The sequence below is a fragment of the Asparagus officinalis genome, chromosome 6, assembly GCF_001876935.1.
Source record: "Asparagus officinalis chromosome 6, Aspof.V1, whole genome shotgun sequence".
NCBI classification, from domain to species: Eukaryota; Viridiplantae; Streptophyta; class Magnoliopsida; order Asparagales; family Asparagaceae; genus Asparagus; species Asparagus officinalis.
Window position 1 is genome coordinate 77,330,358 of NC_033799.1, and position 12,598 is coordinate 77,342,955.

At 40.2% G+C, this 12,598-nt stretch overlaps 1 protein-coding gene across 1 annotated transcript in view; it reads left to right on the top strand.

The window, feature by feature from the left end:
* Positions 1–12,598, top strand: part of LOC109846361 (cytochrome P450 85A1-like) — a 25,406-nt gene that overhangs the window by 4,013 nt on the left and 8,795 nt on the right. The window contains exons 4-5 of the mRNA XM_020415585.1: positions 8,680–8,928; positions 9,012–9,098. Of these exons, the coding sequence (XP_020271174.1) occupies positions 8,680–8,928; positions 9,012–9,098 (336 nt within the window). The remainder of the gene's footprint in view (positions 1–8,679; positions 8,929–9,011; positions 9,099–12,598) is intronic.

A 12,598-nucleotide genomic window follows, 5' to 3' on the forward strand; every position in this document is an offset into this window, starting at 1 on the left:
ATCCTATCTAGGGTTCAGTTGGGAAATTTCTCAATTTCTATCAAAGTTTGAATTTTTTTATAATTTGGAGTGGTTTTCAATGAGAGAAGAAGTTGGTGAAAGCACCAAGACGATAGCGAGTACAGTTCAGGTTGGATTTCAAAACACTAAGATTAGTGTGGTGAAGTATGACGGCAAAATCAATTTTAATTTATGGATGAGCGACGTACATGACGCTCTAAATGCTTAAAATTTAGAAGAGACCATTATGATCCATGAGAGGCCACCGAAATATGATGAGACGATATAGGACAAGATGAATATGAATACTTGTGGGGTGATCAGGTCTTGTTGGGAACAAGAGCTAAAATACGATGTGATTGGGATGACGTCTGCAATGAAGATGTGGGAGATTCTTAACAAGTACCTTACGAAGAGTGTTGAGAATCGGTTGTACTTGCTGCGGAGATTATTCAGATTCCAGATGTCCAAGGGCACTTCACTTGCGGCTCATGTGAACAACTATACAAAGTTGTTGTCGGACTTAGCGTACGTGGATGAGAAGATAACAGACGAGTACAAGGCGATTATCTTGTTAGACTCCTTACCCGATGAGGAGTATGATACATTCGTGCTCACTTTGTTGAACGGGAGATCTTCTATCACCTACAGTGAAGTGACTAATGCATTGAAGAACTACGATTTGAGAAGAAATGACAAATAAACTTCCTGTACTAGCACTTCAGGAGAGGCCTTGTTGACGAGAGGTAGAAGTCCATATTCAAGAGGTGGTAATAGGAACATGTCAAAGTCAAAGGGTCACCACCAGTTAGCAAAGAACCAGTGTGTGTTCTACAAGGAAGAAGGACATTAGAAGAGAGATTGTCCGAAGCTCAATGAGAAGGAGAATAACAAGAAGAAGGGCCCGAAGGCTAATGAGGTGAACGTCGCGAGAGGTGATGATTCCGATGATTCATGTTTTTTTTTCTATTGATTACTCCAGAGGTGAACTATGTGGATGCATCTGATTAGATGCTTGATTCTGGTGCTACTTATCATGTGACTCCCCTATGAGATTGGTTTGCATCGTTCGAGAAACTCGATGGGGCGTTGTAGTCATGGGAAATGATTAATCCTGTGGTATTTATGGGATATGTATCACCAGGATTCGGATGCACAATGGAGTAGTTCGTGAATTAAATGAAGTGAGATTTGTTCCTCAGTTGAAGAAGAATCTTATTTCAGTTGGAGCTTTGGAGGCGATAAGATTCAATGTGACATTTGAGAACGCTGTAGTGAATGTTACTAAAGGATCTTTGGTGGTGATGAATAGAGTCCGTAGTAGGAATTTGTATTATCTGAAAGGGAGCACCGAGATTAGCCAGGTAGCTTCAACTATTTCAGAGACGGATGCGATCAGGCTTTGGCACTATAGGTTGAGGTACATAGGTGAAAAGTCATTATAAACTTTGTGCAAACGGGGACTATTGAAGAGAGCCAAGAGTGGGAAAGTTAAGTTCTGTAAACATTGTGTTCTTAACAAGAAGACGAATGTGAAGTTCGGGATAACCATCCAAGATGTTTGGGGTCCCACCAAAACGGCATCACTTAGTGGTCGACATTGGTTCATCACGTTTGTAGATGATTATTCTAGACGTTATTGGGTGTACATCATGACGAAGAAGAGTGAAGTCCTAGAGATATTTATGGAGTGGAAGAAGAGATTAGAACTGCAGACTAGGAAAAAGATTAAGACATTACGATCTAACAACGGCGGTGAGTATACTTCTGACCCCTTTCAGCGGTTATGTCGAGACGATGGCATAGAGAGATACTTCATAGTTAGTCATATACCGTAACAGAATAGGGTGGCAGAAAAGTTGAATCAGTCTTTGCTAGAAAAGGTCTAATGTTTATTATCGCAGAGTGGTTTGGAGAAGATCTTTTGGGCTGATGTACTTTCTTATGCAAGCCATCTCACTAATAGGCTGCTTTCATCTGCAATTGAGGGGAAAACCCCTATTAAGATGTGGTCAGGAGAGCTAGGACATGATTATAATTAGCTCAATGTATTTGGGTGTTCTGTATTTTATCATGTTAGAATAGATAAATTAGAACCTCGAGCTAAGAAGGCCATATTTGTGGGATTCAAGCATGGTGTCACGGAATAAAATTTTTGGGATCCAGTTGATAAGAAGATTGTGTTGAGTAGAGACGTCATATTTGATGAGGCTTCTATCTTCCCACTTACAGGTGGTGAAGATTGATGCAGCTCCACATTATCCAGATAGAATTGTATTCATTAGAGTGCCGACTGAGGTGACGCCAGGTGAGCACGATGATGATTTGGAGGATACAGATACAGTTTAGCAGGATCAAGGACTGACGGCTCAGGTTTAAGATTTTATTGTTGTTCAAAGACAGAGGAGAAACATACAAATGCCAGCGAGGTATACAGACACAGTCGTTACATATGCACTTTCAATGGAGAGTGTCGATGAGATAATTCCTACTACATTTAGAGAGGTCAAGCAGAGTTCAGAGGCTGATTTGTGGCTGGTGGCTATGCAGGAGGAGATGAAATCTCTTCATAGAAACGACACATGGAAGTTTGTCGAGCTTCCAAAGGGATAAAAGGCTATTGATTGCAAGTGGGTGTATACAAAGAAGGAGGACATTGAAGGCACTCCCATGAGATTCAAAACTAGGTTGGTTGCGAAGGGTTATACACAAGAGGAAGGTATTGACTACTGAGGTCTTCTCTCTGGTGGTGAAGCATTCTTCGATTCAGATTTTGCTAGCTTTGGTGACATAGTATGGTTTAGAATTAGATTAATTAGATGCGAAAACATCATTTTTTTCATGGTGATATTGATGAGGAAATATATATGACTCAACCATTGGGATTCCAAGCTGCAGGGAAGGAAAAATTGGTTTGTAGGTTGAAGAAATCATTATAGTGGGCTGAAGCAATCTCCTCGACAGTGGTATAAGCGATTTGATGGGTTCATGATTAGTCATTCGTACATTAGGAGTCACTTTGATCCTTACGTATACTATCGTAAGTTAAATGAAGGTGCGTACATTTATTTATTGCTTTATTTCGATGACATGTTAGTTGCTTCTACTTCCAAATCCGTGATAGATAGATTGAAGATTCAGCTTTCGAGCGAGTTAGAGATGAAGGATTTGGGTGAAGCTAAGCGTATTTTGGGGATGGAAATCCGTGATAAACAGAGACAAGGGTAGATTTTGTTTGACACATGTGGCTTATTTGAATAAGGTTCTACAGCGGTTTAATGTGAGCATGAAAACGAAGCCAGTTAGTGTACCATTGGGAGCCCATTTGAAGCTTTCAACTGACCTTTCACCGAAGACAGTTGAATATCGAGAGTTGATGTCGAAGACTCCATATACGAGCACAGTTTGTGGTTTGATGTACATCATGGTTTGTACGAGGCTGGATTTATCACAGGCATTGAGCATGGTTTCGAGATACATGCACGACCTAGGTCCGAGTCATTGAGATGCCGTGAGAGGGATTTTGAGGTATATTCGAGGTACTTTCAAGGTTGGTGGTTTTTGAGCGGGACACTAGTGGTGGGCAGCTATGTATTGGATACGTAGATTCGAACTACGCTGGAGATTTGGATAAACACCGGTCTACTACGGGATATGTGTTCACTTTGACCCGTGTACCGGTGTGTTGGAGATGCACCTTGTAGTCTACGGTGGCTTTATCGATGATGGAGACAAAGTATATAGCAATTACAGAGGTTGTTAAGGAGGCGATTTGGCTTCAAGGACTTTTGGAGGATCTTGGTGTTTCGCAACGATCCGTCACCATTTATTATGATAGCATGAGTGCTATTTATTTGGTGAAGAATCAGATCTTTCATGCGAGAGCGAAGCATATCGATATTCGTTATCACGTCATTCGAGATATTTTTGAAGATGGGGATGTGGAGATTGTGAAAATCCACATGAAAGATAATCCGGCGGATATGCTCACAAATGTGGTTCTGCATGAGTGCTATTTATTTGGTGAAGAATTAGATCTTTCATACGAGGGAGAAGCATATCGACATTCATTATCACGTCGTTCGAGATGTTTTTGAAGATGGGGATGTTGAGATTATGAAAGTCCACACGAAAGATAATCTGGCGGATATGCTCATAAAGGTGGTTCTGAGCAACAAGTTCGATCATTGTAGAAACTTGTTGCAAATTCGTAATTGTTGAAGTCGTTCGTGGCCATTTGGATGAATGTTTGGTGGGAAAATTGAATGAAGAGAATAGAGAATTGAATTTGTATTATTCTCTCTAACAGACTTAAAAAAAAATTAATTATAATTCTCTCAATGCAATCCCTCTCTAACTGGTTTAGAAAAAGAAATTATAATTTTCTCGATCGGTTTCCTGATTTACAAAAGAGAGAAGAGATCGACGGAGACCATTCCCTTTATTTAACATGGGTTCTTCTTAGTGTCGATGGAATGACTCCCTCGATGTTCGTGTCTAGCTTATTTTCTGTTGACGATCTGAATGCTTCACCTCGTTAGAACACGATATTTTCCTCTTGATTGACGTTAAGGAGAACTTGCTTGACAATTTTAAGAATAACTCTTAACGAGTTTAAGAACTCAGTGCGAGTTTGAAACTCTATGAAAGAGTTGAACTGAGAAAAGGAAATTAATCCTTTTTAATTACACCGAAATTAATCCACAAGCCAATAAAAGCTCCCAGAATGGCTCTTGATGATGCTCTAGGCCCTCCAAGATTCGAAGGTGCTCTAAGAGATAATTGTCGATCTTAATTCTCCAGAAATCCCCTCCAAAGAACCGAGTTCCAATTAAGCTAAAATTTTAGCTATTTATAGGAGATTAAGGGGTGTAACCGCCACTTGATTTGCTCCTTAATGAGGGTTTATAGGGTGTAACTGCCCCCATTAAGTGGAAAAACGGTTTTGAAACCGTTTAGGTTCTATTTGAACCAGTCAAACGCACAATTCGCGTTTTGGAATGAACTCTGCGTCTTGATCCTGGGATGCAGAGTTAGGTTCTGCTTTTTAGGCTGAAAACGTAGCAATAAAAGCTGCGTTTGGATCTAGAACACAGTGATGAACCCTACGTTTTGGGCTGAAAACACAACAATGAAAGCTGCGTTTAGATCTGGAATGCAGTGATGAACCCTGCATTTTGGCCTAAAAACGCAGCAATGAAAGCTGCGTTTGGATCTGGAATGCAGCGATGAACCCTGCGTTTTGTTGTTAGGACGCAGAGATGAACTCTGTATTTTTACTCTGGAACGCAGAGGCGAGCCTCAGGCGAGCTTGGCGAGCTTCAGGCTAAGTCTAATGTTTAGGCGAAGTCCAGTCTTGCAGACGGACTTCAGAACATAACTTACTGCGAAGAACAAGTCATAACTTTTAAACCGTAAGTCGGAATTGGATGAATTATATATAAAAATCAACTATCTCAACGAGATAGAGCCGACCAAACCTACCCAAAGGGTTAGGGTTGCTCCCGTCTATTAGACCCTAGAGGGGGTGATTAGGATCTTATGCTAATCTAATCCCTATTTTATTCTAATTAAAATTATATTGATTAATTTGTTCTTACAAGAGATATATGAGATAGATATGAACAAGAATAAGCACAAGTAAAAAATTATGCTAAGCAAACACAAACATACGATATGTTTACGAGGTTCGGTCCCCACGACCTATGTCCCCGCTCCTCACCTCGAGGAGACCTCCACTATTACAATCCGGTTTGGAAGCCGAAACTTCTACACACTCGGTTTATAAGTTTACCGAAAACTTTCACACAACAAACACTATGCAATCACACTTTACACACTAAGTGTAGGATTCTAGCCCGTATCCTCCTCCTCAAGTGCTCGGATACAACCTCTCCCTAGGTTTGTCAACCGACGCCACTCCTATTGGATTCGACTCCGTCTCACGCCTCACACTTCTCTCAGTATACAAGTGTATTATAAGTGATACTCACAATAAGGGTTTAAATACAATGATTTGTTCTCGATAGTAAATGAGAACACAATGAAGCTCACTCTCACTAAATCACACACCATTACCCAACGATATATTGTATGTAAATATTATAAGCTCAATACAGTGTGTGTGATAAAAGTGAAATGAAAATATGTAACTAAAATAATATAGCTAAGATATGAAAATGAAATAACAAGCTATATGAAAATGAGTTTAGAAAACTTCTTAATAAACAGGAAGAACTGTAGAATGATGAGGATAAGATCCTCAGTTGGAATTGAAAGCCTCTTCTTGCTGTAGAAAACTTCTTTTGAAACAGACCAACAAAACCAGCTTAAACACTTGCTAATCTTTTGATAAAACTCACTGTAAACAAAACTCTTAGATGCTTTTGAAAGAGGAAGGCACTGGGGTATTTATACCCACTCAAGAAATCAGCCAAAATCATATTGAAAAGACCAAAATACCCCCAGAGAATTAAATCAAAAAATAGTCGTTGCAACACAACGGTCAATTCGGCGGTTGATCGTGAAAATCTGACAGTCGACCGCGAAGAGTTAAAAGCAGGAGAACTGTTCTGAAAAGCAGGCGGTCGACCGTGGCGGTCGACCGTAGCACATCCAGAGACTTTCGCGGTCAACCGCGAAAGTCTCTGGATGTGCTACGGTCGACCGCCACGATCGATCACGAGCCATTAAAAGGTAAAATAGGATTTTGAACTGCAGGCGGTCGACCGTGGCGGTCGACCGCAAACTGACACAGAGATTTTTATAGGTTTTTGACTGACTTTAAAAATACAATAAAAATATTAAATCAATTCCAAAAATAGTAAAACTTTGTGAGGAAAAGGAAATTTTAGAAATACAATTTTCGTTTGTGAAAACTCATTGTTTTTGAAAAGTGTACATAAAACCTGTTTTTCGTGAAAACATAAATTGAACTATGATTTGTAAACTTGTGTATATATATCATGCATACATTATATATATATATTATGAAGTGTGAGAGAGATGTAAACATGAAATAAAAATTATTGTAACAAAGTTTGATAAAAAGTCATTTGTATGATAGAAAAAGTCAAACTTGTGTTGTGTTTACATATTGAGCTTAAATATAGTCATACGATATATGTAAGTAAACTTCTCTTATACGTAGGAGAAAGCGCACACATGAACTTGAATCTTTAACTCTTGATCAACTTCTCTTATACGTAGGAGAAAGCGCACACATGAACTTGAATCTTTAACTCTTGATCGCCATGTGTTGAATTTCTATAAAGAGAAAAAACAAACCACAAAAAAAAACAGATTAGCTATAAATTGTTTGACAAATCATCATCAAAACCATAGGGCCAACACCGTCCGTTTAGCCAAATTCCTTACGGTTTAAGAGATATCTGTGTTTTGATTTGAAGAGACCATCAATTTGTAGTCTCTTTTATTAGAGCGTTGTAAAGATCGTCATCTTATAACCTTCATCTTGGCTCCTTAAAAATATGAGTGTCATCAGATTGTAACTCTCGATGTTGATTGTGAAGGCTGTTGACTTAGGGCTTTTATCGGTTGTTGTGAAGGTCGTCAAATTATAACCTTCATCGATCTACATAAAAAAATTTCAAATTGTAACCTTCTGAAAACCGTTAAATTGTAACTTCTATCATCGATGTTTGATAGGGATTAGTTACCTCCAGTAATTTTTAGGCAACCATATTGGTGCAGCCAAATTTAGTGAGACGACGCAGTGGTGCTCATGTTTGGTGTCGACTCGGTTTTGGGAAAACTTCTTCGAGGTGGAGAATTGAAGAAACGACGAAAAAGAACGGAAATTTTGAAGTACACAGGATAGGCTACGAGTATGTCGACCGACGCATAGGCCCGATCGACCGACAGACTGTTGGTTAACAGGGTCTGAAATCCTGTTCTGGTCGGTCGTTCAACCGTTCGACCGAACGAGTTCGACCGTTCGACCGAAAACGTGCACATTACAGGGCTGATATTTATCTTTCTGGCCGGTCGACCATAGGTCTATGTCCGGTCGACCACGAAGCAGTTATGGGCCAGATTTGGTTTTCCTGGTTGGTTTTGGATTGGGTGTTTGATATAAATACAAACACGTTTCTAGGGTTTCAATAGGAGAGAATTAGCAGTCTTTTGAGCACGTTGGAGGGAGATATTATGAGGGAGTTGAGAGCTTTGGTTAGAGTTATATTTGAGTGATTTTGTGAGTTGTAATCCTTTGTATTTCTCCTCCATATAGTGAAATCTTCTCATCCTCTCCCCGTGGACGTAGGCAATTGCCGAACCACGTAATCTCTGTGTTTAGTTTGATTTGTATCGTGTTTTGGTGAATTGCACTTGTATTTGATTTGGTTTTCTTCTCTCATCGCTCGTGGACTCGTTTAGTTGTCAAGCACGCTTCGGCACGACACGCAACAGGAGGGTATAATGCCCTTAAAATAAGGGTTTAATGAAACATGCCCAATTACAAAAATATAATGTATACGTGTCTTACAAAAGTTATAGAAATAAAAAAACATTTGTTCCTCTTGGAGATTACGGGTAAGAATCCCGCTCTAAAAATTAAAAAAAAAATCAATATCCACAATAAAGATAAGATAGTCAAATTACTTGTTCATTGTCAAGAAATTTCTTGTCCATTATTAACAAATTACTTTGCATTTTCAGGCAAGGAAGAAAATTATATGTATGTTGACAGAGATTATTGAAGAAAGAAGAGCTTCTTCGAGCTTGCATCATGACATGCTTGATTGCCTATTGCAGCCTGAGGAAGGATCAAAAGCAAAACTGACGAATGATCAGATCATCGATGTGATCATTGCTCTGATTTATTCAAGTTATGAAACTGTTTCCACGACATCGATGATGGCTGTCAAGTACCTCCATGATCACCCAAAAATCCTTGAAGATCTCAGGGTATGAATTGAGTGTTGTGATTAATTTCTTTTCTATTTTTATGACTAGTTTAAGTTTGATTAGCAACCGATTACTGACTGCAGAATGAACATTTAGAAATCAGAAAAGGGAAGTTACCTGGGGATGCACTTAACTCTAACGACTACAAGTCCATGAACTTCACTCGTGCAGTAAGCAGATGAACTGACCTTTCATCTGTTAGGAAATGGTTTGCAAGGTTAAAAGCTAATGGATTTTTAATGGATTTTCTATATGCTGTAGGTGATTTTAGAAACGTTGAGAATGGCTTCAATTGTTAAGGGAGTTTTGAGGAAAACAACTGAAGATATAGAATTTGGGTTGAACAAGAGATCAAAAAAGGAAATAAATAAAGATTTTACACCGAATACAGTTTCTGCTGTAATTCTTATGGAATCTAAACATAAAATTATACTGAGCCAGCATTGTAAGACGACAGATACTCCATACAAAACGAAGTGGTGCGCTTCATTTTATGATCAACATCTCTGTAGAAACGGCGAAAATGGCGACGAAGAACAGGAAAAACGAACCAAGCAAACTTTTGGATGCAGTCCGGTCGACCAGAAACGTGCACGCTACAGGGTGTTATTTTGGCTTTCTGTCCGGTCGACCGCGATACTAGGTCGGTCGACCGCGAACCCTGTTCGCTCGACCGCTAGGCTAAGTCCGGCCGACCGAAACCATGTAATCGTTAAGCTGAGTTTTCAGCCTTCTGGTCGATCGACCGGACTATATGTGCGGTCGACCGGATCGCGTTTTTGGGCCTAGATCCAGTTTCCTGATTGGTTTGGGTTTACCGTTCATATAAATAGAAACATTGTTGTTTCTAGGGTGAATAAAAAGGACGACTTTGAGCATCTTTTGAGAGAGATTTGTGCATCCTTTGAGGGAGAATTTGTGAGAGATTTTGAGAGCTTTGTTTGAGGGTTTTTGGTGAGATTATAAACCCTATTTGTATTATATTTACCTCTAATAGTAAAAACTTTCTCCTACTTGCCCCGTGGACGTAGACAACTTGCCAAACCACGTAAAATTCGTTTGTCTTGCTGGTGGTGATTGTGTTTTACTTATTGGTTGTGATCTATCTCGTTCTTGTTAGTGGTATCAGAGATTAGGGTTTGGCTTGGGGCTCGTTTGGAGGATTCTCTGAAGGATTCTTATTTGAAGAGTTAGATCATCAACATGGGTAAAGCAAGCACATCGAGATCGTCCCTTTCGAAGGCGATACAGAGTCTGAGCTTCAATAATACAAAGATTGATGTTCTGAAGTTCGATGGTAAGATTAATTTCGGTTTGTGGAGGTGTCAGATGATGGATGCGTTGAATACCTAGAACTTAGAGTAGACTCTTGAATTACAAGAGAAACCCGATGATATGGAGGATAAGGTTTGGATGAAGTTGAATAGTAGAGCATGAGGAGTTATTCGGTCAATGCTTGACGTTGGATTTGATTTATGATGTGATGAACGAGACATCAGTGAAGAGATTATGGGGAACACTCAATGAGAAGTATCTTACGAAGAGCATTGAGAAACGACTTCACTTGAAGAAGAGATTTTAACAATTCAAGATATAAAGAGGGGAGTTTCTATTAGAGAGCATGTCAATAACTTTACAAAGTTGCTTTCGGATATGGCCAATGTGGACATCATGGTTGAGGATGAAGATAAGGCGATGTTGCTATTGTGTTCGTTGCTGGAGGATGATTATGGTGCATTCGTTCTCACTATGATCAATGGAAGAACTACTGTTACAACAAGGTGACCTCGGTATTGGTGAACTATGAGTTGAGGAAGAGTGATGGCGAACCCTCCGAGAAGGCATCGAGAGATGCATTAGGAGTTCGAGGCGGTAGTCCAAACCGCTGCCAATTTAACGCTCAAAGTTGAAGAATAGAGGTGGCCATAAGATTGTTAGTAGAAATCAATGTGTCTTTTGTAAAAAAAAAAGGGACATTGAAAGAATGAATGCCCAAAGATGAAGGATAAACCCGGGAAGAACAAGGGGAAAGTTGTACAAGCTTCAGAGGTGAATGTTGCCAAGGCTGGTGGCGACAATTCAGATTCAGATTCTTCGGGCTACTCGTACCCTACACTACCGTTAGTTTTTTTATGTCGACTCTACGGAGTGGATGTTGGATTCGGGAGCTACATATCACATTTGCCCTATGATGGATTGGTTCTCCAGCTTTGAGGAGTTGGAAAGAAGGATGTCGTGCTTATGGGTAATAATTATGTATACCATATTAGTGGTATTGGTACAGTCTGAATCAGGATGTGTGACGGAGTGACTAGGGAGCTGAAGGAAGTGAGGTTCGTTCCACAGTTGACGAAGAACATCATTTTTCTTAGGATTTTGGAGGCAGCAGACTATCGTGTGATATTAGAGAATGTCACTTTGAAGGTCACAAAAGGGTCTATGGTGGTGATGCGAGGTGTCGGGGAAAATAACCTATACTATTTGAAGGGCAAGACAGTTACAGGGGATCTGACAACTTCTATCATTACAGAGGAGGATACTACCAGCTTATGACATATGAGATTGGGACATATTGGTAATAAGTCCCTGCAGACATTGGCTAAACATGGGCTATTGACAAGTGCAAAGACCTGCAAGATGGAGCTGTGTGAGCATTGTGTACTTAGGAAGAAGACTAAAGTGAAATTCGGCACCACAATTCATAACACCCAAGGTATATTGGATTATATTCACACAGATATTTAAGGCCCTTCCAAGTGCACATCACTTAGTGGGGCCAACTATTTTGTCACTTCCATTGATGATTATTCCAGGAGAAATTGAGTATATACCATGAAGCATAAACATGAGGTCCTGGATATATTCGTTGAGTGGAAGAAGAAAATGGAGCTGCAGACAGGTAGAAAAGTGAAGACGCTTCGTGTAGATAATGATGGAGAGTATAAGAGTGGTCAATTTTTATAGTTTTGCTGAGATCACGGCATTAGCCGGTTACTGTAGCGCGGGTCGGAAAATTCCGACCCGCTGTTACTGTAGCGCGGGTCAGTTTGAGATATCTGCGGTATTTTGGTCATAACTCTTTCGTACGATCTCCGATTAGGCTGATTCCAGATCCGTTGGAAAGCTAACGAAGAGATCTACAACTTTTATGTTTTGAAATTTTTCAGATTCAAATCGCAGCATAGTCAAAACTTCACTTCTTTGTGCGGTCAAATCACTGTAGCAAATTCCGACCCGTCTGACCCGCGCACTGTAGCAACCATCCGACCCGTGGTTACTGTAACAGCCTTAACTCACTCATCCGACCTCGGAATGAGGCGATTCAAGATGCGTTGGAAAGCCGACGAGGAGATCTACAGGCTCCCATAATTGAATCATATGTGGAATAAATAGGACACGAGGGGTGCTCCGCCTTTTGTAAATGACGTGGGGCTCCCGATCAGCTCTCGTTTCCGTTATTCCGAAGTTCCGTTGCTTCGTATGACCCGTCGACTCACTTCATGTGTTTGTCATTGTCAAACGAGCTCCTGCGACTCTAATAGCGATGTTTATCATCTTCTCTCTGTCTCGAGTCGTGTACGGACACCCATAGGTATTTTTAGACGCCTACAAGATAGGGTTAGGAGTTCGTTATCCTTGACGCGCGATGTGTTAACGAGGTTCGGCCCTC